We start from the raw sequence: 26,014 nt of genomic DNA on the forward strand, positions 1-26,014 counted from the left end.
TCTTTGTAAATACAAAGTGTTTATTATTACTAAAGACTTCTTCTGTTTGGCTCGGTGGCTCCTCGCTGGATACATTTCAATTCCCGTCCTTTGCTGAGCAGCTGCCTTTCCTGGCCACTGCCCAGTCTGCAAATCCACATTGTAGAAGTCTGTCCCTAAGGGCAAGTTGCCACAAAGGACCCCTTCTGCTTCCCAGGAGGATTTAGGGAGGAAAAAGCCCTTCAACTTTGGTGTCAGTCCCATCGGAGCGAATTCATTACAAACACTGGGATGCTGTGGCGAGTCAGGTTGGATAAACTGGGGGCCAGGTGACAACCAGCTGACTTGAGTCTTCCCTGCCCCTTTGTACATGGCATTGCACAAGGAACCTCAGTTGTTCGTCATCCGTCCATGTTTTGGCCTCCTTAGGACTTCTGCATGGCCTCTCTCCCAGGAATCCCGTGGCGATGATGGGTGCAGCGACAGCTTCAAGTGAGGGTTTGACTTCTCTGCTGCTGTTACCTTTCACTGAACAGCGTTCTCTGCCCTTGGCTGGAATGGAGGTTTCTCACGTGAGCTGTTAGGATGGCTGTGATGCCAGGGCTGGCTCCAGGGCTGGGCTGGCTCCAGGGGGGCCTGTCCCACTGGCCAGGGCGGGCCAGCACCTTTGTGTCTGTGACCCTTCAGAGCAACGGGGCGGCGTGGGGCTTGCTGCAAAACTCACCCTTGGGCTTCACCCCAGAGCCGTATGCAACACAAGCAACCTGGCCAAGGGGGTATGCCGAAGGCAGGCTTATGGCTCCTGCGTTCGTTCAAAAGAAATCAGAAACTTCTCACCATGCGTGACCCCTGACAGCGCTGGAAGGCCCCAGGGGAGCGGGGTGTGATACCAGCGGGCACTGAGAAGGTGCCAGGCAAGGCAGCATGGGGGTAAGGCAGGGCAGCAAGACATTCAAAGAGGCTGTGGGGCAGGCAGCATGGGGTGACGCTCAAACAGGCTGTGGGGCAGGGCTGGCCGGGCAGCAGCCAGGGAAGCTCCCTGGGCGGGGGGTGTGTGTGTGTGGGGGGGGGGGGGTCGCAGAGGGGCTGAGATCGATGGGACCCCTGGAGCGTGTCAGTCCAACGCCCCCCGCTCTGAGTCCCGACTGGGGGGGGAGCGGGAGGCGGGGGGGGGGGGGGGAAGGGACAAAAGTCCAGAAGAAGAAGAAGAAGAAGAAGAAGAAGAAAAAACCGATTGTGGATGAAACGCTGAGCTGGATGGAGGACGCCCCTGGCCGCTTTCTGCTCCCACAGCGGCGGGGCACGGACGGACAGACAGACGGATGGATGGGTGGGCGGATGGATGGACGGATGGATGCCCTTCCCGGGGGCGGCCCCCACTCCCCTCCCTTCCCTCCCCTTCCTCCCTCCCTCCCCTCCCGCCGGGCCGGGCCGGGCCGGGCGCCCGCTCCGCTGCGCTCCGCTCCCCCCGCGGGGCCGCGCCGCCGCTCCCCGCCCCCGCCCCGCCGCCGCATTTAACGGGGCGCGCGGCCGCCGCCGCCCCGTCCCGGCCCGTCGCCTCCCGGCCATGGCGCGCCCGCCGCTGCCGCTGCCGCTGCTGCTGGCGCTGGCGCTGGGCCTCGCCGCCGCCGCCAAGTCCCCGTACCAGCAGGTCCTGCAGCACAGCCGGCTCCGCGGCCGGCAGCACGGGTAAGCGCGGCGAGCGGGCGGCTCCCGCAACCCCCCCCCCCTCCCCGGGCAAAAAAAGAGGGGAGCGGGGGCGAAAACTTTTTTTTTCCCCCTACCTTTGCACAACTCCCGGTGGGAAACGGCTCGGTGGCGGCTCGGTCGCCGCCTCGCCCGTCGCTGTGCACCGCCCGCTCCGCCCGGCCGGCTCTTTGTGCGGGTGCGGAGGCACCGCCGAGCCCGGGGCCGGTGCGGAGCACCCGGCAGCTCGGCCCTGCCCCCGGGGGAACCTCGGGATGCTTTCTTCCCGGGATAACGGCTTTTTCTTTCTTTCTTCCCGGGATAACGGCTTTTTCTTTCATCCTCGAGTAACTTTTTTCTTTCTTCTTTGGATAACTTTCCTCCTTTCTTTCAGGATGCTTAATATTGCAGATGTCATTTTCGAGCCCTCAATGATTCTTTATCAGTCTATGCCCGTTAAGGAAAAAGGGGGAAAAAAAAAAATCCCCAGGTTTTGAATGGTTAAAGGTTTTGTGGAAGGTATGCTCGTTTTCATGAATTTATAGAAAAAAGAAAGGAAATTGGTTCGACGGCAGAGGAGTGCCTCTGTGGAGTGGGCACCAACTTACTCTTGACTGGAACCTCCAGCAAGACTTGAAAGTTTTCTTGACAAAAGGAATCACTTATTTACTCATAAACCTTCCGAGATAAGGAATATCCAAATAGTGCCTGTAGACAATAGACAGTATTGCTAGATGGACAATACGTTATGGACTGAGTAGTTTGAGTCTTCTTTCTTAGGTAGAAAGCTAACCCAATGTTAATAGTTGTTCCCACGGTTTTTAAAATTTATGGGGAATTAGGAAGGGTGAAAGGATGACAGACGTTTCAGCTGGCTTCCGTCTCTCAGGATGGTGACATTGATTGAACTGTAGCTTCCATTTAAATGGATTGCTGAAGGCAGGGTCATGAAATGCTTTTAAAAAACCCCAAGACTTAAATATTGCAATTTGATACATTATCTGGCAGGGATCCAGGTCAGTATTTACGAAACGGGGTATGCTGTTTATGTGTCTAATCAGGTACAGAATCCAACAGACAAATTCTGAGCTGATGTCTCTTTGTAAAATCTCAATAATGAAAGGATTACAGTGATTTACGTACAAACACAGTGAGTCTGGTTCTTGCGTCTCTACACGATCTGAAACTAATATCCAATTCTGCTGATAGCCTTGAGGCAGAGGTTTGCTCAGGCTCGGTATGCTAGTGCAGTCCTGGTGTAAATCAGTGCACTCATCTCTGCAGAGAGAAGCCTGTTGCTCGCTGTACAGTCAATAGGGGCACAGGGTAAGATGTGATTGCGGTCCATGCTGGTGCCCGAGATCTTTGGGAGATGCGAGGAATTAGTATGGCAGGGTTTCCAGATGAAGTGAAGTTATGCCGAGAGAAATCCAGCCACAGCACTTTGCTCACCGGTCCCTTTCTGATGGAGAGAGCAATCTATACCAAGCTCATTTTTAAACATCAACTGCATTTTGAACATTGATTAATGATGTGCCAAAGAGATACAGCACCACAAAACCGGCCAAAAAGCTCTTGGATGTGAGGCGTGTTGTTTTGCTTGCAGGAGGGAGCTCAGGAGAGATGTCCAACCAGGACTGCCACCCTTTCTGCTGTGAGCATCCCCCCACACCATCAATGCTCCTATTGAGCCGAGAGCGAGTTGGGTGGCAGAGCTTGGCTCTGCAGCAAAACTTGTACATCTTAATTAACTTTTTTTTTTTTAAGTGAATCAGCTCAGGTCCGGGAGAGGAGCTGAGAAGTATATAAGGAACATTAACATTTGAAGGTGAAAACCTAGGAGTGCTGTCCCCAGACCCACCTGGCTTTGTGGGCACTACGTGGTGCTGGGGAGCTTCACGGACATAGTCATGGCAGGTAGCTGGGGCCGTATGGTCCTGCTCTTCTCTGCCCCTTCCCGAAGGGCAGCCCCTGCCCCAGCAGCTCCCAGCTGCTGCCTGCCAAGTGGAAGGCTTCAGCTGAAGGCAAACAATAGGCAGTTTTATCCTCGAGTCAGCGTGGCTGGCTGGGAACGGCATGGCAGAGGTGATGAACTCCAGCGAGGAGAGGGGAGAGTGTTGACAAATTCATTTTAAGCCAGACTGGGCAAAGGACCAGAACACGCACCACGGGGAGCCGCTACTACAGCCTGCCTGCGGGAATCATTGATAACACGGCCCTGGGGATGGATTTTTCCGCACTGAGGAAAAACTGGGAAGAAGTTTTCCCTGATAAGTCAGGGAGGGAGCAGCAGCCCTGTGGAGCTGCGGTCCCGGGCAGGGAGGAGGGAGCAAGGCAGCGCCGGGTTCGATGCTGTCCTGAAGGCGCAAGGGTTTTCTTGGCAGGCTGCTCCCAGGGATACGGGGGAAGTGATCAAACAAGTCTTTCAGTAGCCAGGCTTGTCAAGACGAATATTAGAGGGATTGTCCACTGCCGTCAGCCAGACGCTGAAATCGAGGCAAGGTTTGGAATTTCGATGTAATTGGAACCATATTTCGGCACGGCGGGGCCAGGGCAGCCGAGGTGGGCTGAGTCAGAGAGCACAGACGTCTCTCTAAGCGATGATTTGGCGTGGAAATTACTGAGCCTGGGCCAGTTTGCACCAGCTGAAAGTTTGGCTTTGTGATTTCCAACTTTTTTTCAGTAGATTCTTTCTCCTTGTCCCTCGCCCTTATATATATAAAGGGAATTAAATGCTTTCATGAAGAAACAAACTACCATTACTGGATATGGCAGTAACGAGGAAAACGGTGAGCCTAATTCCCCCAGGTCCCACGGGCCCTTACTTTCCCCTTGGGACAGGGTGAAGGTGCCAGGGCCTCGCAGGGTCAGATCCTGCCTCTGCAGAGCCCTGCAGCAGCCACATCAACAAAGGCTCATTGAAGGCAAGCCAAGCTCCCGCTGAGACTGGCGCTGGAGTTAGCCAACATATAGGAGACCCTCCTGTTAATTCATGCTAATGATGGGCAGGCTGGCCCATTTTGGAGAGAGCCAAATTTGGGATGCCGGTGAAAAGCAAGCAAGACCACAGGAAGACTTGGTGGCCAGGCTGCAAACTCTGCTTTTGTTAATTTTGGTAGGCAAGCGGGCAGCGTCTCGGTCAAACCCAGCGTGAAACAGGCTGTTGTCTGTTTTCCTAAACAGATCAACAAGACCTTTACAACAGCATCTCCAGGCCCCATCCAGAGTTTCATTTGTGCAAATCAAAACTCTGCCTTGGACGGTGCAGAGCACATCTGATGGGCTGAAGTGATGATTTATGTATTTTGCTTAATTATTTGTTTTCCCTCCATCTGCCTGGCAGCCAATACTGCACACATTTTTGGTGCCGCTGCCGCAACTGGGGCATGGTGTTGGTGTTGGGAATCCAGTCTCAGTTGGGCTGAACATCCTCAGCTTGCTTGGGTGTTTGCTACACCTCTGGCTCAAGCCCAGAGGCAGTCGGTGGCCTCGCAACCCAGATCTCATGCACTGACCATGCATTGCCCACATCCGTGACCAAGGCTGCTGGCCACAAACCACGGAGACGGAGATCCAGTCTGAGCAGGGAAATGCTGTGCTAGCCAAACCAGCAGCAAGTAGACTCCCAGCTCCTGTTTGACCACATCTTTGCTCGCAGTGATACCACTTCTTAGAAAGCTGAAAGGCTGAAAGTCATCTCTCAGTGGGGTTAGTCATACATGTAATGCCAACCGTCTGCTTTTCTGGTTGAGAAGGAGCTCTCGGTACCTTATGGGCTGATGTAGCCACTCTCAGTCTGTGCTGTCATACCTGATGCGTTGAAACCGGAGTGGGCAGTGCCACTGCTCATCTTCCCCATCAGCAGCTCAGCATCCATGTCCAGAATCGGCTGAGTCTATCATACAGCAAAAGTACCCATTCTGGTTTTGGTGCAAGTCGGTCCATAGGCTGATAAATATCTGTCCTTCTTTATGTCCTAAACAATAAAATAATGGGTTTTTTTGGAAGGATTTGAATTATTGCAAAACTGTAACAGGTTTTAGCTTACAATCCCAAATTGTAAGTAGCTGTTCACCATGGAAATACTGACCAAAGTATTATTTTCAACTTAATTTCTTTATATTTTGGTGAGAGGTGGAACATGGAAAAAAGTCAAGATTTTGCACTCAGTGAAGAAAAGGATACCCTGGCAGAGTGAAGAGAGATCTCTTTCACTGCTTCCTCCACTTCATGATAGTCATTATGCACTCAGATCGAGCAAGTTGACTTGCAGCTCTCCAAGTTTCCTCCCTTGCAACCCCAGCAGGGCTTTTTGGGTGCTGTCAGGTGGGGTCTGGCTCCCCAGCTGCTGGGGGTCAGCACCAAAAGGAGGGAGGCTTACAGGACCCGCTTCTGCTTTGTCGTTACCTGTAGCCCCAACGTGTGCGCAGTGCAGAAGCTGATCGGCACGAACAGGAAATACTTCACCAACTGCAAGCAGTGGTACCAGAGGAAGATCTGTGGGAAGTCAACGTAAGTACCCGAGTGCCAGCCAGGGTCTCCCCAAAGACCCCGTTGCGGAGGTGGGTGCCGGGTGGGAGAAGCAGACGGTGTAACAGACATGCGATGTCAGAGCCTGCGGCATGGCCTTAATGTGTATATGTGTTAAGAATTGTTTTAGCCTTTTACTCCTGAAGAAATACTTGTGCCTTGTTTTTTCTCAAATGGCAAACATGATCCTAAAAGACTTAGATGTTAAGAATGGAAAGTACCGTGTAAATAAAAACCCTGATGGTTTATTCTAATTGCATTTCTATATGTACTTATATAGCTCTCAATGCTGTAATGAAGTGTGTACCAGATGTTTTCTAGTACTTAGCTGTGTCTCTCTCCATGCTAGGCTCAATGCTGCCTAGCTAAAAAAAAAAAAAAAAAAAAGAAATAAAAGGCAACCCAGAGCTGATGGATATTGGAGAGAACGTAAAATTCATCTACACATGTTTGCTTTGGACGGGAAAACAGAAATAAGGGGAAAGAGGTGTCAGTTTCAGCCAACACTCTCTGATGACTCCACCAGGAAAGTTAATTAGACTTGCAGGCCAATTCCACGTTTAAAATTGCAAGCAATAATATTCAAGTAGCTGTTGCATAAAGTATCTGTGTAAGCAGCCTCGGGACATTCTTTTGAAAGATGTAGTCAGCAGATAATTAAGGATATGCGTGCTTGACTATCTGCCAGGCTGTAGATCAGGAGCAGGGAATCTTTTTCCTTGGTGTAGGCCAAACTGGGCTTTCGGACACGTTTGCTGGCCCACGCTTTATCACGCACCACCACGTTAGCCAATATCAGTGCAAAGGTACTGGCCGTGGGGAGCAGAGCTGTGGGCCAGGTCTGGTCCTGGATCTGCGAGGTCAAGAAGAACAAACAGCAGAAAATCATCTCATGTGTTTCTGATATGGTCCAATGTAAACTGTGATTAGATCTATAGGAACATGCTGTTCTTTACCACAGATTAAATAAACTCTGTTTCTGTAGTAAACAGCAGACTTTGAGATCTTTAACTGTGGTAAGCTATACTGCTTTTATTTTGGTTGCCTTCAGTGGTTTAGCTGTGATGGCTGGCCATCGGGATTCGTTTCATGTGTCTGGTGTTGGTATTGTGAGGAGAGAGGCAAAGCAGGAATCACCACTGTGCACGGCTTTTGGCCTTTCATCATGCTACCCATTAATTCATCTAAAAGAGGAAAATTCTGTACTTCAGGAGGATGTATTGCAGGATGGCAACGAAGCTGGGGAAGGGTCTGGAGCACCAGTCTGATGGGGAGCGGCTGAGGGACCTGGGGTTGTTTAGCCTGGAGAAAAGGAGGCTGAGGGGAGACCTCATCGCTCTCTACAGCTCCCTGAAAGGAGGGTGTAGAGAGGTGGGGTCGGTCTCTTCTCCCAGGTAACAAGCCATAGGACAAGAGGAAATGGCCTCAAGTTGCGCCAGGGGAGGTTTAGACTGGATATCAGGAAATTTTACTTCACTGAAAGGGTTGTCAAGCATTGGAACAGGCTGTCCGGGGAGGTGGTTGAGTCGCCATCCCTGGAGGTATTTAAAAGCCGTTTGAATGAGGTGCTCAGGGACATGGGGTAGTGGTGGGCTTGGTAGTGTTCGGTTTACGGTTGGACTCGTGATCTTAAAAGTCTTTTCCAACCTATACAATTCTGTGATTCTGTGATGTACCATACAGTGAGCATGTATAGTGGTTTCTGTTATGTCCAATTGTCTTTACAGCAAAAAAAAGAAAAAAAAGGAGAGGCAATACTGTAAAAACACACCCCTCCCCCTTAATTCTACAAAACCTCAAAATCTGGGAAGACTTTATTTGGGTGATTAGAGTTCAGGCTCTCATCTTGGCCAAATGGTGGCTTTTTTGATGTAAAATGGACAAGATTATGGTATGGCAATATGGTATCATCATTGCCTCTTCTGATAACAGAGTAGCTTAGTAGGTCTCCAAAAAAAACATGACTCAGCTGTGGATGTGGGATAGCTTTGCTGTTATGGCCACTGAAAGGCAAAGCGATCCAGATTTCTTCAGCTCTGAAGCAAATGAGAAACTAACCTCAAGTAACCCAAGTGTGCAGCTGTATTTGGCAGAGACAAACTCATCTGCTTATCTCCAGAAAGAGGTGGAACAACTGGCATCTGGCAGTGTTTCATGATTTCATTTGAGGAGATGGGGTGATCTCTTCTAACCTCATTTTCTCTGCTTTTACCCAAGTGTCTAATCCAATGATGCATTGCTGAGAGAAAAGCATACACAGCATTAACCTGCCTGTTAACCTATGAGATAATGTTCCCATTATACACGGAATTTGCTCACTATTCTTCACTTTGCATCTTCTCGACAATGGGCGTTATTGTCTTCGCTCTTCCGAGTAATCTTTGAGCCTGGGCCCTACTTTTCCCTTTAGCAGTGATTGTGCAGAACAAAAGACATGTGCCTTGACTCACATTTTCCAGAGGACCCTGGGACAGCTCTGATTACAAATGTTTGCTGGTGATGGCTCCCACTGGACGTGGTGTTCCTGGCGTATGGAAGCAATCAGGAGTCATTTGGGCCATAAAGGACATGGTGCGTTATGCTGCGGCAGTCAAATTCTTAAACCAGTGTCAGGGCCCTGATGCTGTGCCGCGCTCAGTGCATCAACACCCCGAGAGAGTGCGTGGGCACAGTTAATGGTGCTCAGCATGAACCCTCGAAACTGGCCCGTTGCGTGGGACTGAGCTGGTCCATGAGATGTTTTGAGAATACCAGATGCCTTTAAATCCTAGAAAGAGTCAGGATTTGGCACGTTCGTCAGCATAACTGGGTGGATCCAGCCTTTGCTTGGGATCTGTAGTCAGAAGTCCTCTCCTGAAGTGCTTGGTCCTCCTGTTGGCACGGGGATCCACTCCATCAGCCCGGGGGGATGGTGGAGCTGGATAAGCATGGTCATTTCTCTCCTCCTCCTCAAAGGATTTTCCCACCTGTGAGAAGGGCAGTCCTGGGATAGGAGATGCTTGACCCATCTCACCTACTTCACATGTGACCTGGCTGTTATCCTCATTTGCTTAAAGGGTCAGTGGTGCCACAAGTTGGATGTGTTGCAGGTGCAAATACCTGGCTCTAGGAAAATCGTTTTGACTGCTTTGTTTTCTCTTCTTTTCCTGCTCTGAGCACTGTTTCAAGCAGGTAGTAGGGAGGGAGGTCAGTGAGAGACCAGGTACTGCCGAGAAGCAAAGCTGAGCTCCTGCAGAGCTGGCTCAGCGCAGAGAAGTTCAACCCTGAGTGAGGACGGCAGAAAAGCTGCTGCAAGCCCGTAGCAGTAGGTCATAACTTCACTCCTTCTTGGATGATCACATCCTGCATTGGGAGATGCAGAGCGACTGGAGCAGCAAGGAAAGCCAGCTGAAAAGACGCGGATGTGCCCGGTCTTTAGTCTTGTCTCCAGGTGCATCACCTTTCGGTTGCTGCTCCAGGCTCACAGCTGAGAGTGTCACGCTCACCCTGGGGTGCAGCGGGCACTGTGCTGAGTTGCTCCATAGCTCTTACCAGAAACAAATAGTTTACGGCTGTAAGGCAAAGCCTTGGCGGTGAGGCTTTGCAGGCTTGTTTCTTGAGCAGCATCTTTTGGTCCATGGGGGTGGAGAACTCTACTGGGGCTGGATGTGCACAATGGAAATTTCAACTCATGCATCACAAGAGGACTCTTACCTCTTTTTCTGCTTTTTTCTTTGTTTTTCTTCTCTTTGCTGAAGTATTGGCTCATGCAGTTAGGGAGAAATTAGATAGAGACTTTATGTACATTTTTTATCATTTCATTACTTGCTGATGAAGTGAGATAAGGCAGTTGGCAAGAAGTCTGACACTGCTTTGATTTTAATGAGCACTGAAACAAGATTGTTTTGGTAATTAGGTAATTTTCCACTGTTGGTTATTCCAAAGCCAAAGAAATAGTTTATTTAGAGTATATTCTCATAGTTGTGCCCATGTTTTTTAAATTTTTCTACCTCCCTTATGCACTGGACTCATTCTTCCAGAATCGGGGTTGCAATTGAACATGTTCCCACACACTTTTTTGTCTTAAGAATGAAAAGACAACTTACATAGATTTGATTTTTGATTATTTTTTGAGGAATAACTAGTGGCAGTAAGTTGCCCCTTAATATGTTCCCTTTTTTCCTCTTAAATTAACTTTCCTTTTCTTGTCTGATGTACTTTCCTCAGTTCAGGAAAAAAAATGACTCTCTGGCACTTATTTTACAAAAATAAAACATATGGGTTTTATTACAGGAAATTATTACAAATGGATCTTTATTCACTAATATATGCCTAAGCTTATTTTTATTACCTTGAAAAATGCACTTAAAATTTAATTTCAGATCCTAAGAATGCAACAGCAGTGAAACAATGACTAATAAAAGCCAGGGAGCTTGCTTCTGCAGTCAGACACAGATAGACATTTAAGAAATAGAGTGTTTCAAAACCAGAGGCTGAAAAACTACAGATTTGACTTCAAATTACTCAATGAGGAGGTCAGGAAGTTGTAGTCAGAGGCGTTGCAGAGTGGATGATAAATGTTCTTTGTACGAGGGCATTGCTTATCTAACCCACATCACTGGCATCCGCTGTGTCCCGGTGTAGCGGTCTGTAGCTGCTGAGCAGGCACCAGAAACAGGGATGGACTTGGCAATTCCAGAGGCTTTTGTGCAGAACCCACCGCGTAGTGCGGTGGTTGCAAGTGTTCAATGTTTTCTCCCGTGAGCTGTTTGCCCCGTGCCATGTAAAAGCAATACTCCTCTCCGGGCAACAGACTGTGGCTCTGACCCAACTGGAGGAGAGCATGTCAAAGGAGCAGCCTTCCTCCCATATGGATGTGTAGGGCACTATAGCATCGAGATGCAGAGTCCTGCAAGTGAGGCAGGGCAGCCTTCAGCCACGGCTGTGCTGCTCCTCCCCGAGGGCTGGAGGTGGCTGCAGGACCAGCTGGGAGGATGCCCTGTGCCCAGCCCCGAGCGACCCCTTGAATGGTGCCCACGTGCCTTGGGGTGGGCTGGGTGGTCTTGTGCTTCCACCAAGTCCAGCAGCCATGGGAGGGCAAATGGCTGAAGCTGTTTTTTACAATCCTCATCTCTGGCTCCTTGTAGGCGCAAACACTTGGCTGAGCACCTCTGTGTTCACCCGGCCCTTTGCAGAAGTTTTCTGGTACTCAACTCAAAATGCTGGCATGCAAAATGCATACGAGATGATGCTGGTAGGTCACCTTCAGCGGGCGAGTGAGACTGGGGGCTTGAACGAGCCCCTGCGAGGGTGGAGCTGGCCCCATTACTGGCCTCGGTGCTTTTTGCCATTAGCTTCCCTTGTGGGGTGGTGCTGGAGATGCCCGTGAACCCTCTGAAAAGCAGGCGGCATGGTCCCTCCATCCCTTCCCCATGCCCTCCCCTCCCGCGGGCACCTGGCTGCTGGGGCAGCCCCGAGCCGGCGAGCTCCCTGCGCTGCAGGCTGTGTGCATCAGTGTCCTGCCCCTTCATCACAGCTCATTAATCTCCGATCGATCTATAAATAAGCCTTTTAAAGCCTACGTCAGCACTCAGGAATTATTTATGCTGAACTTTGGAATAATTTCTCTTTAATCAGTTCTTCGTCTTTGATTACAGGTCTGAACCAAGGGAACTGTCTAGACTGGATTTAGTTTCTAGGGTGAAAAAAAGAAAAATTGGAGGTAGGGGAGGGAAGTGGTGGAGGGAGAAAGTGTGTGTTTCTAATGAACACAAGACGGGGGGGCTGGGGAAAGCTGAGCAGCAGGGTGTTAAGATCTCCAGTAGTCAAAGGAAGGGATTGCTTTAGGCAAACTCTTTCCCACATGGAATATATAATGTCTAGACAATCAGTCTGGGTTTGCTTTGTAATTCTCTTAGGAAACCGTGACACAGAATTTATTTGCTTCTGTCACAGAAAAGCAGGTATTTGTTTCACTTACTGGCTCTTAATTACCCTGAAGAATTCCCTCTTAAACCCCAGGCATTTCCACTGTTTGTTAACAGTGTTAAAATGATGACAAACATCTGAAGCTTGAGGATTTTCCTTTCTCTTTGAGTGAGTATGCTGAGGCTCGGCAGTACAGCATCCTACTTGTCTCAAATCCAACTGGGAGCACAGAGAAAACGCTTGCCTTTGGGAGGAACACCTATTCCCTCGCTGTCTTTAGCCTGTCAGTCAGACGGCCTTCCCTTTCACACCAAGCATAAGAGCAATAGGTGAAAGAATCCCCTGTGAAAAATAAACGGGCAACTTCTGAATTGATTTTTTTCCTTTTTGTTTTTTTTTCCCCCTGTTAATATCAAAACATGTTCCATTAAATGGCCAGCTTTGAGAATCAGATGAATTTTATTTCCCATTGAGCTGCAGACAATGGGCACAGCATTCAGGCAGTTCTTGCTTATTTAGGGTCTGCAAATCTGCAGGATGGCTCCGAGTCCCCAGGATGGGGTCTCTGGCCCCTTTGGTTTTACTGGGGGATGGTGCTTGATCAGAGCAGCAGTTTGCTGCCAGCCAGAAGGAGATGCTGCACTGAGGGTGCTCGCACGGACGTACCCGGTGTTAGCAAAGATGGGTGTGCTGTGGTGCTGCCTAGGGGTGCCCACGGATGCACATGCCACCACCAGTGAAGTTTGTCCTTGCAGGGCTTATCCCAAGCCCTTGTGCCAGTGCATCCAAGACCAGGGATGCTCCTGCCCCTCCAGGTCTGTCCTGTGGATTTTGCCATAAGTAAGCAAATAACTTCTGGTGGTGGACAAGAATGGGGTGAAATAAAGGGGAAACGCTTGGCTGGTTTGGTAAAGCAGCCATGCCGGAGTTGCGGCATGTTGCCCAAACAGTGATCAGATGTGACAGCAGCAGTCAGCCGGGGACATCCCCAAATCCTGTGGGAAACGTGCCCAAGCATTTGCAGTGTCTTGCACAGGTTATCTGTTGGGACCGTGGCATCAGTTTCCATGCACTGTTTGTACAAAGTCTCCTGGAAAGTGTGGTTTTTGAAAAGAAGTCGTGTCTGCTTTTGTTCGGTGGAGAAATTGGCAACACGCAGTCCTGAAGGAGATAAAAATTGTGGTTTGTCTTTTGTTCAAGACTATATTTCTAATGAAGAGTCTGCTTAGAAAGATCACCAAATATGGATGGACACAGAACTATAGCGAATAGAGAAAAAGCAGTGAGACGCTGTCAGTTAATCTGCCGTATCCATCTCTTATTCCAGAGTAATCAGTTACGAGTGCTGTCCTGGATATGAAAAAGTTCCTGGAGAAAAGGGCTGCCCAGCTGGTAAAAAATATGTTTGACATTTTTTAGACTTCTTAAAATTATACAGCTGCCTAGTAAAGGGAAATGTTAGAAAATTACCCAAAGTGGATTTGATTTTTGCAATTTGTGCACAATATTGCCATGAACAAGTCAAAAATGGACTCAGCAGAGCACCAGCTGAGTGCCAGATCAACTCCAAAGCATGCAAAATGTTCCAGACAACTTAAAACCTTGGATATAATTAAACTTAATCAAGCATGGGAGGACCATGGGGAACTACTTATTCCAACAAGTAATATAGCTGTATTGGAAATGCAATACAAAGGAATGATAGAGTAGCAGACAGCTCTGCCAATCTGTGCTCATTTTTATTTTGGCAAGCATGAGTTTAGCAAAATTGCATTTAGGAGAAAATACAGTTCAGCCACTGGTGGGAGTTGTGGGGGAATTAACTGGGTTTATTGAAGAAAGACATATTCTGCTTTTGCTTTCTGAACGCTTCCTTCCACAAAAGTTTGATGCCGCCCAGTTAATCACGTGGGCCGGTGTGGATGGGTCAGTGGAGACCGAGACCAGCGGTGAGCTGCCAGCTCCGAGCACCAAAAGCCTGAGTACAAACAAGGATCGGGTGAAAGCAATTAATATCTTTGCTTGCCTCAATTCACATCCATATAAATCCAGAGTAACTCCATTTAAAACTGCAGAGATGCAGCAGATCCTGGATAACACTGCTGTAATTGAGGCTGGAGCTGTCAGGCTATGATTATTTATTATCTAATTAATGAACAGATATTAATTCCCTGACATGCTTCATTTCCCCAAGCATTCTCACCAACAGCTCTCCTTTAATTCAGCGCAGTGCAGGGAAGGATGAATGATGTTGTGTTGGGAACATAACCTTCTCTTCTTTCAGCGCTGCCGCTCTCAAACATCTACGAAACCCTGGGAGTTGTTGGGTCTGCCACCACACAGCTCTACTCCGACCGGTCTAATCTAAGACCAGAAATAGAAGGACCTGGAAGTTTTACAATTTTTGCCCCAAGTAATGAGGCCTGGGCGTCCTTGTCTGCTGTAAGATATCATTCCTCTTCTTTCTCCTCTTCCTCTGGCTTTCTCTAGTGGAGATCCAGCTCTGCAGGGGTCTGGATCCAGCCCCATCTGGCAGAACAGACACAGTCCTGATACAGGAAGGACTATGAATTTCCAAGATGGGAGTCACTGTACTGGTCCATCAGCTCCAGAGCTTTGTTTCTGAAAGAGCCCAACACTAGAAAGATGCGGATGCTCTCCAGCAGGTGGATGTAGAAATCACCTCATTCAGTTTTCCCTGCCTCTGACCATTAGAGATTGCGTTAAGACCTGCAGCAAGAGACTTCCCATCCCTTTTGGTTTTTTGTTGTTCACCCTTACTTTACCACTCTAGTTGTTCTTAATAATTTGTATAGGTAGCCAGTCCCAACTGGAGCCTCGGTAAACCTGCAGCCTTCCTGCATCAGTGTGTTCCTATGCTCAATGACATATACATTTCCTTTACATTGGTTTTGATTTTCTCACTCTGTGTCTTGTGAAATTTCCACTCCCGAAATTGTCACCGCTGTCCTGCTGGTGCTCCCATCCTAGTGGAGCATCTCTGTGAACAGGGGAGAGTCCTGATTGTACGACGACCCCTATCCAGTTCCATCCCACATTTAAATCACTTGTCCCTAAATATGTAAGAACAACTAGTGGGACAGGGAGGGGGCATCTTTTTGGCTATCCCCACTACCAAGCCTCTACCCCAAACGTGCACCAGCAGAGCCCCTTGCAGGGATGATGCTGTTGGGGAAGGTCTCCTGGTGTATTTGTCCTTGGCCCTGAGCGATGCCTTTTGTTGCCCTACTGCTCATTTCTATGCAGTGATCCCCCACACTGGAGCTTGCTGCCATCATCCCTTCGTCTGCCAAGGATGAGGGTGCCAGAGCTGCTAGCTGCTGTTGTAAGGCAAGAGATAAAGATTTACAAAAGTTAGAGCTCTTAATTTGCACAGATGGCTTAAGGCTGAATACATCACTTAATATACATGCACATGCACACCTTGGAAGCACCCTGGATGCAGCCAGACCTCCTGGCTCTCTCTAACAACTGGCTTAATTGCACTCAGCAATGAAAAATGAATTTTTCTGCTTTTCAGGAAACTCTGGATTCCTTAGTCAGTAACGTTAACATTGAGCTGCTCAACGCCCTCCGCTACCACATGGTGAACAAACGGGTCCTCACGGACGATCTGAAACATGGGACCACACTTAACTCAATGTACCAGGACCTGCCTATCCAGATTCACCACTATCCCAATGGGGTAAGATATTTGTATTAAACCTACACACAGTGGGCTTGCTTTTCTGCTGCCTTGCACCGCCTTGCACTGTCCTTGGACCTCCAGGACTCTGTCATGCTTAGATTGACAGCTATTGATTTAGGATACGTATTTAGAAGGAGCTTGAAAAAAATATTTGTAAGCAGATAGTTTCATTGATGCTATTGCAGGGAAGTCGCCCACATTGCTGTGTAACAGTATGCTTGCCTAAGTATTGGTCCTTGCATATTTTCTTAGTCTTGATGATTCGGGGTAGACAAAACCACTGATTATTTTCAAAGCTCTTTAAACATGAAATGTTTCAAACATTCTTGATAGAGCATTCTCATTCTTTGTGTGTTTTTTTAGGAAACCACATTTCTGCTCCTGCTGATTCAATATTATAGAGCTTGCTGCGTTTGAAATAGAAAAACAGCAGAGGCTGCTTTACCTTCTTGTTTTAGTGCACATAACACCCCGTGGCTCTTTCCCTCTGCAGATTGTGACTGTGAACTGTGCCAGGCTGTTGAAAGCTGACCACCATGCCACCAACGGAGTGGTTCATGTCATCGACAAAGTCATCGCCACCACTACAAACAGCATTCAGCAGATCATTGAGACTGAGGAAAGCCTGGAAACTCTTCGGGTGAGTCCACCCCACGAGTGCTCCAGGGATCCTCAAAGATGTTCTGTCATCCCACTCCCGGTGAATTGTCATGAAGAGCTTGCTAGTGCCTAAGTGCTGTGACCCTAAAGCTGCTGATAAAATCCTTGTACCAATATAGCCTATTTTGCTTTAGGAAGAGAAGTGTTGGATATCAGCACAAGTAGGGTTTTATGAGAATAATTGTCTCCCTGCTATTGCTGTCAGTAGAGAGATGTAGAGTGAGTCTGGCTTCTCACTCTTCTATGGGAGTCTCAGCATTAGGAGATATTAACTGTTCAGATTTGATGAGTACCAATTTATCTGCCTTGGTATTTGCCAAGTTAAGGAATAACTTAAAAAGCACAGGGGTTTTGCAATTAGCCAGCTGTGGGTTCTGATCTGAATTATTCACTGGAACTACTGTGACCCTTTCCAGGCATATCAGGGTATTCGAACTAGCTCTCAGTCTTGCCAAAAAAGGGCTCTTGTACTTAAATTTCTGGAGCACAAGAGAACCATGGGGCTGGGTCAAATTTATAAAGGGACCAAAGTGCTGAAAGAAGCTATTCAGGATTTTTTGTAAGTCAGTCCTCTGAAATTATAAAAGCCTTAATAAATCTGGCCTTTAGTGTGTGCCTGGACAAAGTTGCTGACCTTTGTATTCTGGCTGAATGTGTTTTACCCTCTCCTCATTTCTCTGAAGGCTGCTGTGGCTGCTTCTGACCTCAACAGCTTGCTGGAAAGCGAAGGCCAGTACACGCTCTTGGCTCCAACCAACGAAGCCTTTGAGAAGATCCCACGAGAAACACTGAACAGGATCCTGGGGGACCCAGAAGCCCTGAGGGGTAAGTGCTTGTTTACTGAGCCCATTGAGAGGCTGAAGAGTATTTTTCAGTCCTTCTAAATTCCTTCTCAAAGACATCTGAATGGCTCCTTGATACACTCTGACAACAGCTGCAGTAAACACATTTGACAGACTCCAGCTTTTTAAACTGGACAGCCCAGACTTCTTTGGATGTAGATATGGTAGATGTGTAGACATGGCAGAGAGCGGTATCCAGATATGGAGGAGGGAGCTGAAGCAGTCCCTTTTCCGAGTTTTCCTTTAGCACTCCTGTATGTGATGGTGATTTCTATCTATCAATGCAAAAAACCTAGTATCTAATCAATGTAAATTCTCCTGACAAATGAGTCAAATAACCACACGAAACCTTTCGAAGTTGACAAAGGTGTATGAAAATTACTCTTTAAAGGCACTTCATTTCACAGGCTACTGAATTAAAATCAGCACAATTTAAAATAACTGTGCATCTTTTGGAGTGGAGCCCCATACAGTACAGTACAGTACAGGAGGCCCTTGCCATTGAACAGGATCCCTAAAAGCTGCAATAATTTCACAGTTGATTTTTGCAGCTCACTAAGGCATTTGCTTCTCTTACAGACTTGCTGAACCATCACATCCTGAAGTCAGCCATGTGTGCTGAGGCCATCATTGCTGGCCTGACGATGGAAACTCTGGAAGGAACCACCTTGGACGTGGGCTGCAGTGGGGAAGAGCTGACCCTCAACGGGAAGCCCATCATTGCCAACAAGGATGTCCTGGCAACCAACGGCGTCATACATTTTGTTAATGAGCTGCTGATCCCAGACTCGGGTACTGGTGCCTCTCTGCATCTTTCTTTCTGCTGCCTTTCTTTTGTCTTTCTTGCCAAGGTCCAGTAGGATTTAGAGGGTGTAGATATTTTGTAGTGATGGGTGGATTGCCTTTAACGCAAGGTTACTATGCGTTGCTTTTCTTTTCAGCTAAGACCCTGTTTGAGTTGGCACAAGAATCTGAAGTTTCCAAGTCTACAGATCTTTTCAGACAAGCTGGTCTCAGTTCTCACCTAACTGGCAGTGAGCGAGTGACCCTCCTTGCCCCAGTGAATGATGTGTTCAAAGGTAAACCGGGGAGTAAATCCCTTTCTTCCATCAGCTGGGGCCACAGATCTGCTTCAAACAGTCTTCAGCCACGTTTCAGTGCAGAAGCATGCAAACCCTCTCTCAAATGCCTCAGCTATGGGCAGTGGCATCCAGCTTTAAAATTAAAACCTGGTGCAGATAATACTCTGTATTTGCACATTTTTTAGTGTCTCAATGGTCATTTTAAGTGAATCACTGTTTCTTTCCGTACTTTTTGCTGCAGATGGACTCCCCATTGTTGACAGCAACATGAAAAACTTGCTTCTGAACCACATTGTTAGAGACCAGCTCTCCTCTAAATATCTTTACCATGGACAGAAACTACAGACTCTGGGTGACAAGGAACTGAGAGTCTTTGTGTACCGCAATGTAAGTTCCTGCAGTGTGCAGTGCTGTATATGGCTGAATGACGCTTGATGTCTGTAATGTAATGGCTATCATATAAAAAGTGTAATTGAGCATTGTGGAAAGTATAAAAATCTCTCTTTTGAAGCATATGTTAGTAATGTCTTTTTTCTGCAATTTTGTTTGTAGAACCTTTGCATTGAAAATGCCTGCATTGCTGCCCATGACAAGAGAGGAAGGTTTGGGACCCTGTTCAGCATGGACAAAATGTTGACTCCACCGTCTGGCTCAGTGATGGATGTTCTCAAGGCAGACCATCGCTTCAGGTGACCTTTCTGCTCTTCCTAAGTGCGAGTCAGGAGCAGAAGAGCTGCCAAAGCAGTTTCTATTTATGATGGGTCGTAGTCATGACTATATATATTATTTGAACATAGAAAGAGCATCCAAAACCATAGTCTCACCCCTAAATTACAGGGAGTGAGACTTCAGATAACCCTTCAATGAACTGTGAGCCAAGAGTGTGCGGTCCCCCTTAATACAGTAAGAAGCTGGCTCAGGAGCCATCTCTGCCCATCAGAGCCACTGTGGACAGGCCTCTGTCTCCTTACTACCATTTGGTCCCCAAGGAGTCAGCATTCCCAGGTTGCTTTGCCATTTCTCGGATGTTCTGGTTGGACTTCACAGGCTCATTTCCTACCTAATCAACTTTTTTGTTAATTGATTTGCTGGACCCCAGCAGGATTTTGCAATTGTAACTTCACGGCTCTCTTTTGAACATAAGATGCAATTGCTGAAAGACCAACAGAAGTAGTTTATAGTGAAGCATTTTATGTATGTTTGTCTTGCAGTACGTTGGTGGCTGCAATCCAGTCTGCAGGTCTAACGGAGAACTTGAACAGGCCAGGCACTTTCACAGTGTTTGCTCCAACAAACGAAGCTTTCCGAGCCATGCCCCAAGGGGAACTGAACAAGCTAATGGGTGAGCTTTTTTACAGCATTTAGATGAACAGCTGCTGTGTGTTACTGAGATGATACGGGGCGGAATGGCTAAGTTTCTCTGCCATCTCATTCTTTGACCTTGTCTGTTGGAAGCATGGGCTTCCTACACAACTCATTTGGATAAGCCCTATCCAGCAGAAAGCTGAGGATGCACAGAGTGGCACTGAACTCTCACACAAAGCATGGGCATGGGTTTATACTTTCCTTGTGCTTGGAAGACATGTTTGTAGTGTGTACTACAAACTTACTATGACTTTAATTTGGCTGTGCTGTCTGGTGTAAGCAAGATAACTCTAAGGTGTTTCTAGAGGAACTGATGAGGTCTCTGCCCTTCTCAGGGATGAAAAAAGTGAGAATGTGGCTGTCAGCCACATAGCATCAGGGTGTCTAAAGTAAGTTTTGCAACTAGGAAACACAGTCCACATTCAGCCTCAAGTTACACTGTATGAAATTTAAGTAGTAAAAGGATGGAGCTGTTGCTCCATGTACATGGACAAAGCAGGAAGTCCAGTCTGATCCTGAGAAGACAACAAATATTCCAGTCTAGCACAGATGAAGACCAATATCCTGAAAAGCACAGGAGTGCAGGCTGGGTGTGGAAAAAAGCATGGGAATGTTTAATAACGCTCTTCTGGATAAGCAGCACGATCTTTTATTTTGTTCATGTTGAAAACTGGCTGTGGTTGGAAGCGATGTCAGGTATTTGAGTGTAATGTCTTCTCGTCATTAAAGCCCAACCAAACATTGACATCATAATTTGGGAAGCATCTGCCCATGGTAGCTGGTTATCCTTTTAAGTGCAGGGATGAGGAACTGGTAATATGAGACAGCACATCCAGTCTAGTGCTTAATATATAAATATTTCAGAACTGTTTTGCAGCTATTGTAAACGGCTGCAGGAATGAAGTATCCCAGACGTGGACACTTCAGATGTTCTTTTTTCACGCAAATATTTAGCTTACGCTCCTGATGAAGAAGGGAGTCATGCTGGTGAGGATGTGCAGTGTGAACTGTGGCCACCCTAGAAAAACTGTAACGGAAAAAAACCTCACAGTGTATTCAGATAAGAGTATTAAAATAAAAAGTCCCCCTTGCTGAAGGAGTTGCTCTGGTTTTGTAGGTGGAGGCCATCTTTTGCACTAGCTGTTCCCCATTGCCTGTCTGTGGCTTTTATCAGTGACACTGCATCCTCTAAAGGAGAAGATGGAGGAGGGCTGCTGGCCCGTGCTGTGCACGTCACTGCCTCTTCTGGAAAATAGATGGCAAAGGGGAAGCATCTTCCTAAGATCTGTTTCAAAGCACGGCTAGATGAGTAGAGACTCAGTGGGGTGGGGATCAGGCTATCAATCTGCGAGCCATTAGTGACATTTCTCCTGCGCTCTTCCCCTTCCTACCCAGGAATCCTGCAGTTTCAGCCGTGCAGATTATTGCCAAGCGACACTGGCGCTAGCAAAAGTATTGATGTTTGCAAATACCCAAGTGCTCTGTCTGCTTCCTTATTTCACATAGGTCTTTTTTTTTCCCCCTAGACTTCCTTGGGAAGTGAAAGCAGCAACAGAAGCGGGTTCATGCTGTGCACAGTGAGAGAATGAGGGACTGAAAAACCAAGAGATAGGGATTTCATGTGTAGGGCAGGATTGGTACATACCAAGGTGGGACACTGGGAGAGTGTCCTTCTGGACTTGCTGGGATCCTGACCGGTCCAGGCAGGAACGGCCTCAATGTCCTAATCAGCTCCAACCAAGGTCCTTCTGCCCAATCTTTTCAATTTTACATTTTTGACTTGCACTTTCAGGAAATTATGGTATTTTCCATGTAATGTCATTCCAGCACGTGAAATACGGGAAGCAAGTGCTGATGCTGTTTTGCAAATGTAAATGTTTTCTTCCCCCAGGTAATGCCAAGGAGCTTGCCAACATCCTCAAGTTCCACGTGGCTGATGAGATCCTGGTGAGCGGTGCAGTCGGTGCCCTTGTGAGGCTGAAGTCCCTGCAGGGAGATAAACTGGAAGTCAGCATGGTGAGTCACCTCGGATGGGGTTTCGTCGTCAGCAGGGCTGTGGTCTGTGTTTAGCTGTCCATGTCGAGGACCAAAGTATGTCTGTGCACATTTGGATGGTGTGGGAACCTCTTTTAAATGTGCACGCATTCCCACCAAACAGTGTTTTCTGGGCTGTAGCAGAGGGCCTGTTGCCATGTGTTCAATTCAACAAGCTGGCAGTCTTGAAATGTGGTTTTCTTCAGCTTTCTTCCCAGAAGACCAACTGTAAATGATTTCCAGGAGCTGTTATAAATTTAACCCTGAGTCATGGGGGAAAAAGCATAAATAAATTAAACGAATAGCTTGTTCAGCTAACATATCTTGTTTAGTGTAACGAAAATGATCTCTGCATGGGCTCCCTTAACACAGCAGGATTTATTTAGAATCGTAGAATCATAGAACGGTTTGGGTTGGAAGGGGCCTTAAAGATCATCTAGTTCCAACCCCCCTGCCATGGGCAGGGACACCTTCCACTAGACCAGGTTGCTCAAAGCCCCATCCAACCTGGCCTTGAGCACTTCCAGGGATGGGGCATCCCCAGCTTCTCTGGGCAACCTGTCCCAGTGCCTCACCACCCTCATAGTGAAGAATTTCTTCCTTATAGCTAATCCAAATCTACCCTCTCTCAGTTTAAAGCCATTACCCCTTGTCCTATCACTACATGCCCTTGTAAAAAGTCCCTCTCCAGCTTTCTCATAGGCTCCCTTCAGGTACTGGAAGGCTGCTATAAGGTCTCCCTGGAGCCTTCTTTTCTCCAGGCTGAACAACCCCAACTCTCTCAGCCTGTCTTCATAGGAGAGGTGCTCCAGCCCTCTGATCATCGTCGTGGCCCTCCTCTGGACTCACTCCAACAGGTCCATGTTCTTCTTATATTGGGGACCACAGAGCTGAACGCAGTAGATATATAATTTAGATCCATTTCACAAATTCTGCCCTATATTAAGAGAATGTAGGATCCTCTATTGAGGAAAAAAAATATATTTCAGAAAATAAATAACCATGACCCACTCTGTGCATAAGGAATAAAATGCAGGACAAAAATGGGAAGGCCAGTGTTTCCAAGTGCATTGAGTTGACCAACTTGCATGCTTGACTCTTCCCATAGAATCACGGAATCACAGAATTGTATAGGTTGGAAAAGACCTTTAAGATCATTGAGTCCAACCATAAACCTAACACTGCCAAGCCCACCACTACACCATGTCCCTAAGCACCTCATCCAAACGGCTTTTAAATGCTTCCAGGGATGGGGACTCAACCACTTCCCGGGGCAGCCTCTTCCAATGCTTGACAACACTTTCGGTGAAGTAAAATTTCCTAATATCCAGCCTAAACCTCCCCTGGTGCAACTTGAGGCCATTGCCTCTTGTCCTACGGCTTGTTACCTGGGAGAAGAGACCGACCCCACCTCTCTACACCCTCCTTTCAGGGAGCTGTAGAGAGCGATGAGGTCTCCCCTCAGCCTCCTTTTCTCCAGGCTAAACAACCCCAGTTCCCTCAGCCGCTCCCCATCAGACTGGTGCTCCAGACCCTTCACCAGCATGCCCAGTCCTGATCTGCCCTCTCCTGATGCCATCTCCGCAGCCATCCCTCTTGGTGCGAGCAGCAGCGCCTGCTGCTACCAGGGAGCTGGTAGATGTGTTCTGCTGCTGCGGGACAGCATTCTCAGCCAGCGCACCGAGAACATCTGTGCTCCAAAGCCTGTCAGCCACTCCAAGAAAAACTGCTCAGCCTGTAATTTGTTTTTATATTCTCCTTAATTGGCAAGAGGAATGAAAATGCCTACAGCCATCCAGTAAATGAATGAATGAAAAGTGAGGGCTTTTTTAATAAAATTGGAAACCACTGATGACAAAAGTTTCTCATTTTCTACTTTTTAAATTTTTTCTTTTCCTGAACAGAAAAACAACATAATACATATCAACAAGGAACCTGTTGCTGAAAGCGATATCATGGCCACGAATGGTGTGATTTATGCCGTGAACTCTGTCTTACAGCCCCAGGGTAGGTCCATGGTTAGAAATATCTAGAGCCACACCATTACAGCAGAGCTGCTTTGGGAGGGAGAGGTGACACATGGCAGTTGCTTCAGTTTATTGAGGAGGATTAGTCGGTTACGGGATTTTCAACACATCCTCCAAAACACTGGAAGAAAGTAGCCTGTGTGCTTTGAAGGGTATTTCAATGCTATCTGTGTCCCACCCTTAGCTTCAAGGCCGCAAGAAAGAGGTGATGAGCCTGCAGATCCCGCATTAGAAATCTTCAAACAGGCATCTGCGTTATCCAAGGTAAAAGACAAAAAATCTCTCACTGTAGAACTACTGAAATAACATTTTGGTAATACTGATTGGAAGATAACGTCACATTCAGACTTTGACTTCCAAAGAGAGTGAGTGCATGTGTTTCATAGAATGACCAATCCTCTCTTCTTGCATGATTTAATTGTATAAGAGATAATACGTTTTGCAACACGAAGCCTACAGTTTGCAGCACACTGTGAATGTAGCCTTGGCATGGTACTATATATGTCAGCTTCCAATAATGAAGAGTCATTCACCCATAGTTTTTGGAGACTAGGGATAAATATATTGACGTGCAAACTGTTCTTATAGCTGTCGGAGATTTGTTGTATTTATGCAAACCTTATATCTTCTTTCCATGCAGGTTTCTCAGAGGAATCCTCGACTAGGTAAAACAACTTCTTTAGCTTGTTTCTAATTTCCATCGTATGTCCCTGTCCCTTAAAGAGAGGTTTATTCTGTTGTATTGCTCCAAGCAAGATGTAGCCTAACTGGGAGGGGAGGGGACAGGGAGGTGCTGTGTGTCTGTCCCACCCAACTCAGTCTTCTCCTTGCAGCGCCCGTCTACTCCCGGTTACTAGCGAGGATGAAGGAGAACTCGGGTGGATTCTGAGCCGCGTCGTGAGCGACCGCAGTCAGCGCCTCCATCCCATCTGCTCCGGCTGACAGCTAAAGAGAAGGACAGAATTGTTTTTAAAAACCAAATATCAGCCTTAAATTTATTTTTGTTTCCAACGAAATGGATAGGAAAAACTAAAAGCCATATATATATGTATATATTTTAAGACCGTTTTTATTTGGTTTTGACCTTAAAGGTCCCACACTGAGGATAGGTTTTGGTTTGGGGTTGTTTTTTTTTACAAAGTAGTGACTAATTTGCAATTTTTAACATACCCAGTTTGGTGCTTGATATGAACGTACAAGGATAGGTGCTTAACTCTGCCCCGGTTCAGGAGCTCAGAGAGATGCTTAGAGCTCACCTTGGTGCTGTCTCACTGGGTGAGACCGAAAGGGGCTGAATTTAAGTCTCTTTTCCAGGCTCCCAGTGGTACCTACTGGCACTGCAAACTCCGGGCTCCCGAAGCGGGAAGCCAGGTATGATCTCACTGAAAACCCCCTCCAAACCAGTGCCAGAACTGGGAAATCTTGGCCAGAATGACTTGGCAGGAATTGTGTATGTTCAGCTTTCTGAGCAAATACTGTATGGCTGGGCGAACAGCGATTGCTTTGGAGGAAGTAAATTTGTTGAATTCATTAACCGTTACCCAAGCAATTTTTTTCCCTGGTTTTTTTGGTGGGGTTTTTTGGTTTTGTTTTTTTTTTTTTTTTAAACAAGCCTGTGTTTCCTTCTTCCCCTGTGTTTTAAAAGTCTTCCATGAAATTCTGAATTGCAGGCTTTTAACAAAAGTCTTTCTGTTGACATTGAGGAAACTGCATAATTATAAGCTATGGTTTGAACTGTTCTCTTTTTTTTAATTGGGTTTTGTTTAAGCCTCTGGGTTTTAACTGAGCTGCATTTTGTTCACGAGATTGAAATGAGAGTTCTCCCTGGCAGAAGCCTTCCAGTAAATGATTCATTTTTAATAATGGTTGTTTTTTTAATAAAAATTAAAAATGAAATCAAAAATACAAATATGACAAGTGATGATAATGCTTGTTTGGTTTTTTGTTTGTTTTGAATTGCCTGATGGCACAGATGACCAGCTGAGCACTGGGAAGGAGGGGGGCCAGATTTGGTCGGATCAGTATTTACAAGGCTAATAGCTACTCGAGTAGAATGGCAAAGCATTTCTCCTCTCTGATCCTGACCTGTCATCATTTTTCGGTGGTACTTTCACAAGCAGTCGCTGTCATGCACTTGAAGGAGCACAGGGCAGCCGTGTGCATCCCTCCCGCTGGGTGCTCAGCCACCTTCGC

The 26,014-nt window shown here is 47.2% G+C and overlaps 1 protein-coding gene across 1 annotated transcript; it reads left to right on the top strand.

The window, feature by feature from the left end:
- Positions 1–1,496: 1,496 nt before the first annotated feature.
- Positions 1,497–25,742, top strand: TGFBI (transforming growth factor beta induced). The gene is made up of 17 exons (XM_072872591.1): positions 1,497–1,668; positions 6,079–6,177; positions 13,430–13,494; positions 14,387–14,544; positions 15,644–15,808; positions 16,305–16,451; positions 17,155–17,296; positions 17,893–18,105; positions 18,255–18,392; positions 18,637–18,782; positions 18,948–19,084; positions 19,607–19,737; positions 21,652–21,776; positions 23,699–23,801; positions 24,006–24,085; positions 24,462–24,486; positions 24,655–25,742. Exons 1-17 carry the CDS (start codon positions 1,547–1,549, stop codon positions 24,708–24,710), a joined length of 2,052 nt encoding a protein of 683 aa, XP_072728692.1. The 5' UTR covers positions 1,497–1,546; the 3' UTR covers positions 24,711–25,742.
- Positions 25,743–26,014: the final 272 nt, after the last annotated feature.

The sequence above is a fragment of the Ciconia boyciana genome, chromosome 9, assembly GCF_034638445.1.
Source record: "Ciconia boyciana chromosome 9, ASM3463844v1, whole genome shotgun sequence".
NCBI classification, from domain to species: Eukaryota; Metazoa; Chordata; class Aves; order Ciconiiformes; family Ciconiidae; genus Ciconia; species Ciconia boyciana.

What these genes read in the sequence shown, in the direction of transcription:
- TGFBI (XM_072872591.1), top strand. Translation starts at nt 1,547, where the DNA reads ATGGCGCGCCCGCCGCTGCCGCTGCCGCTGCTGCTGGCGCTGGCGCTG. An exon ending in AAGATCTGTGGGAAGTCAAC is followed by an intron (nt 6,178 to 13,429) that starts GTAAGTACCCGA and finishes CTCTTATTCCAG; the next exon opens with AGTAATCAGTTACGAGTGCT. An exon ending in AGGCATCTGCGTTATCCAAG is followed by an intron (nt 24,086 to 24,461) that starts GTAAAAGACAAA and finishes CTTTCCATGCAG; the next exon opens with GTTTCTCAGAGGAATCCTCG.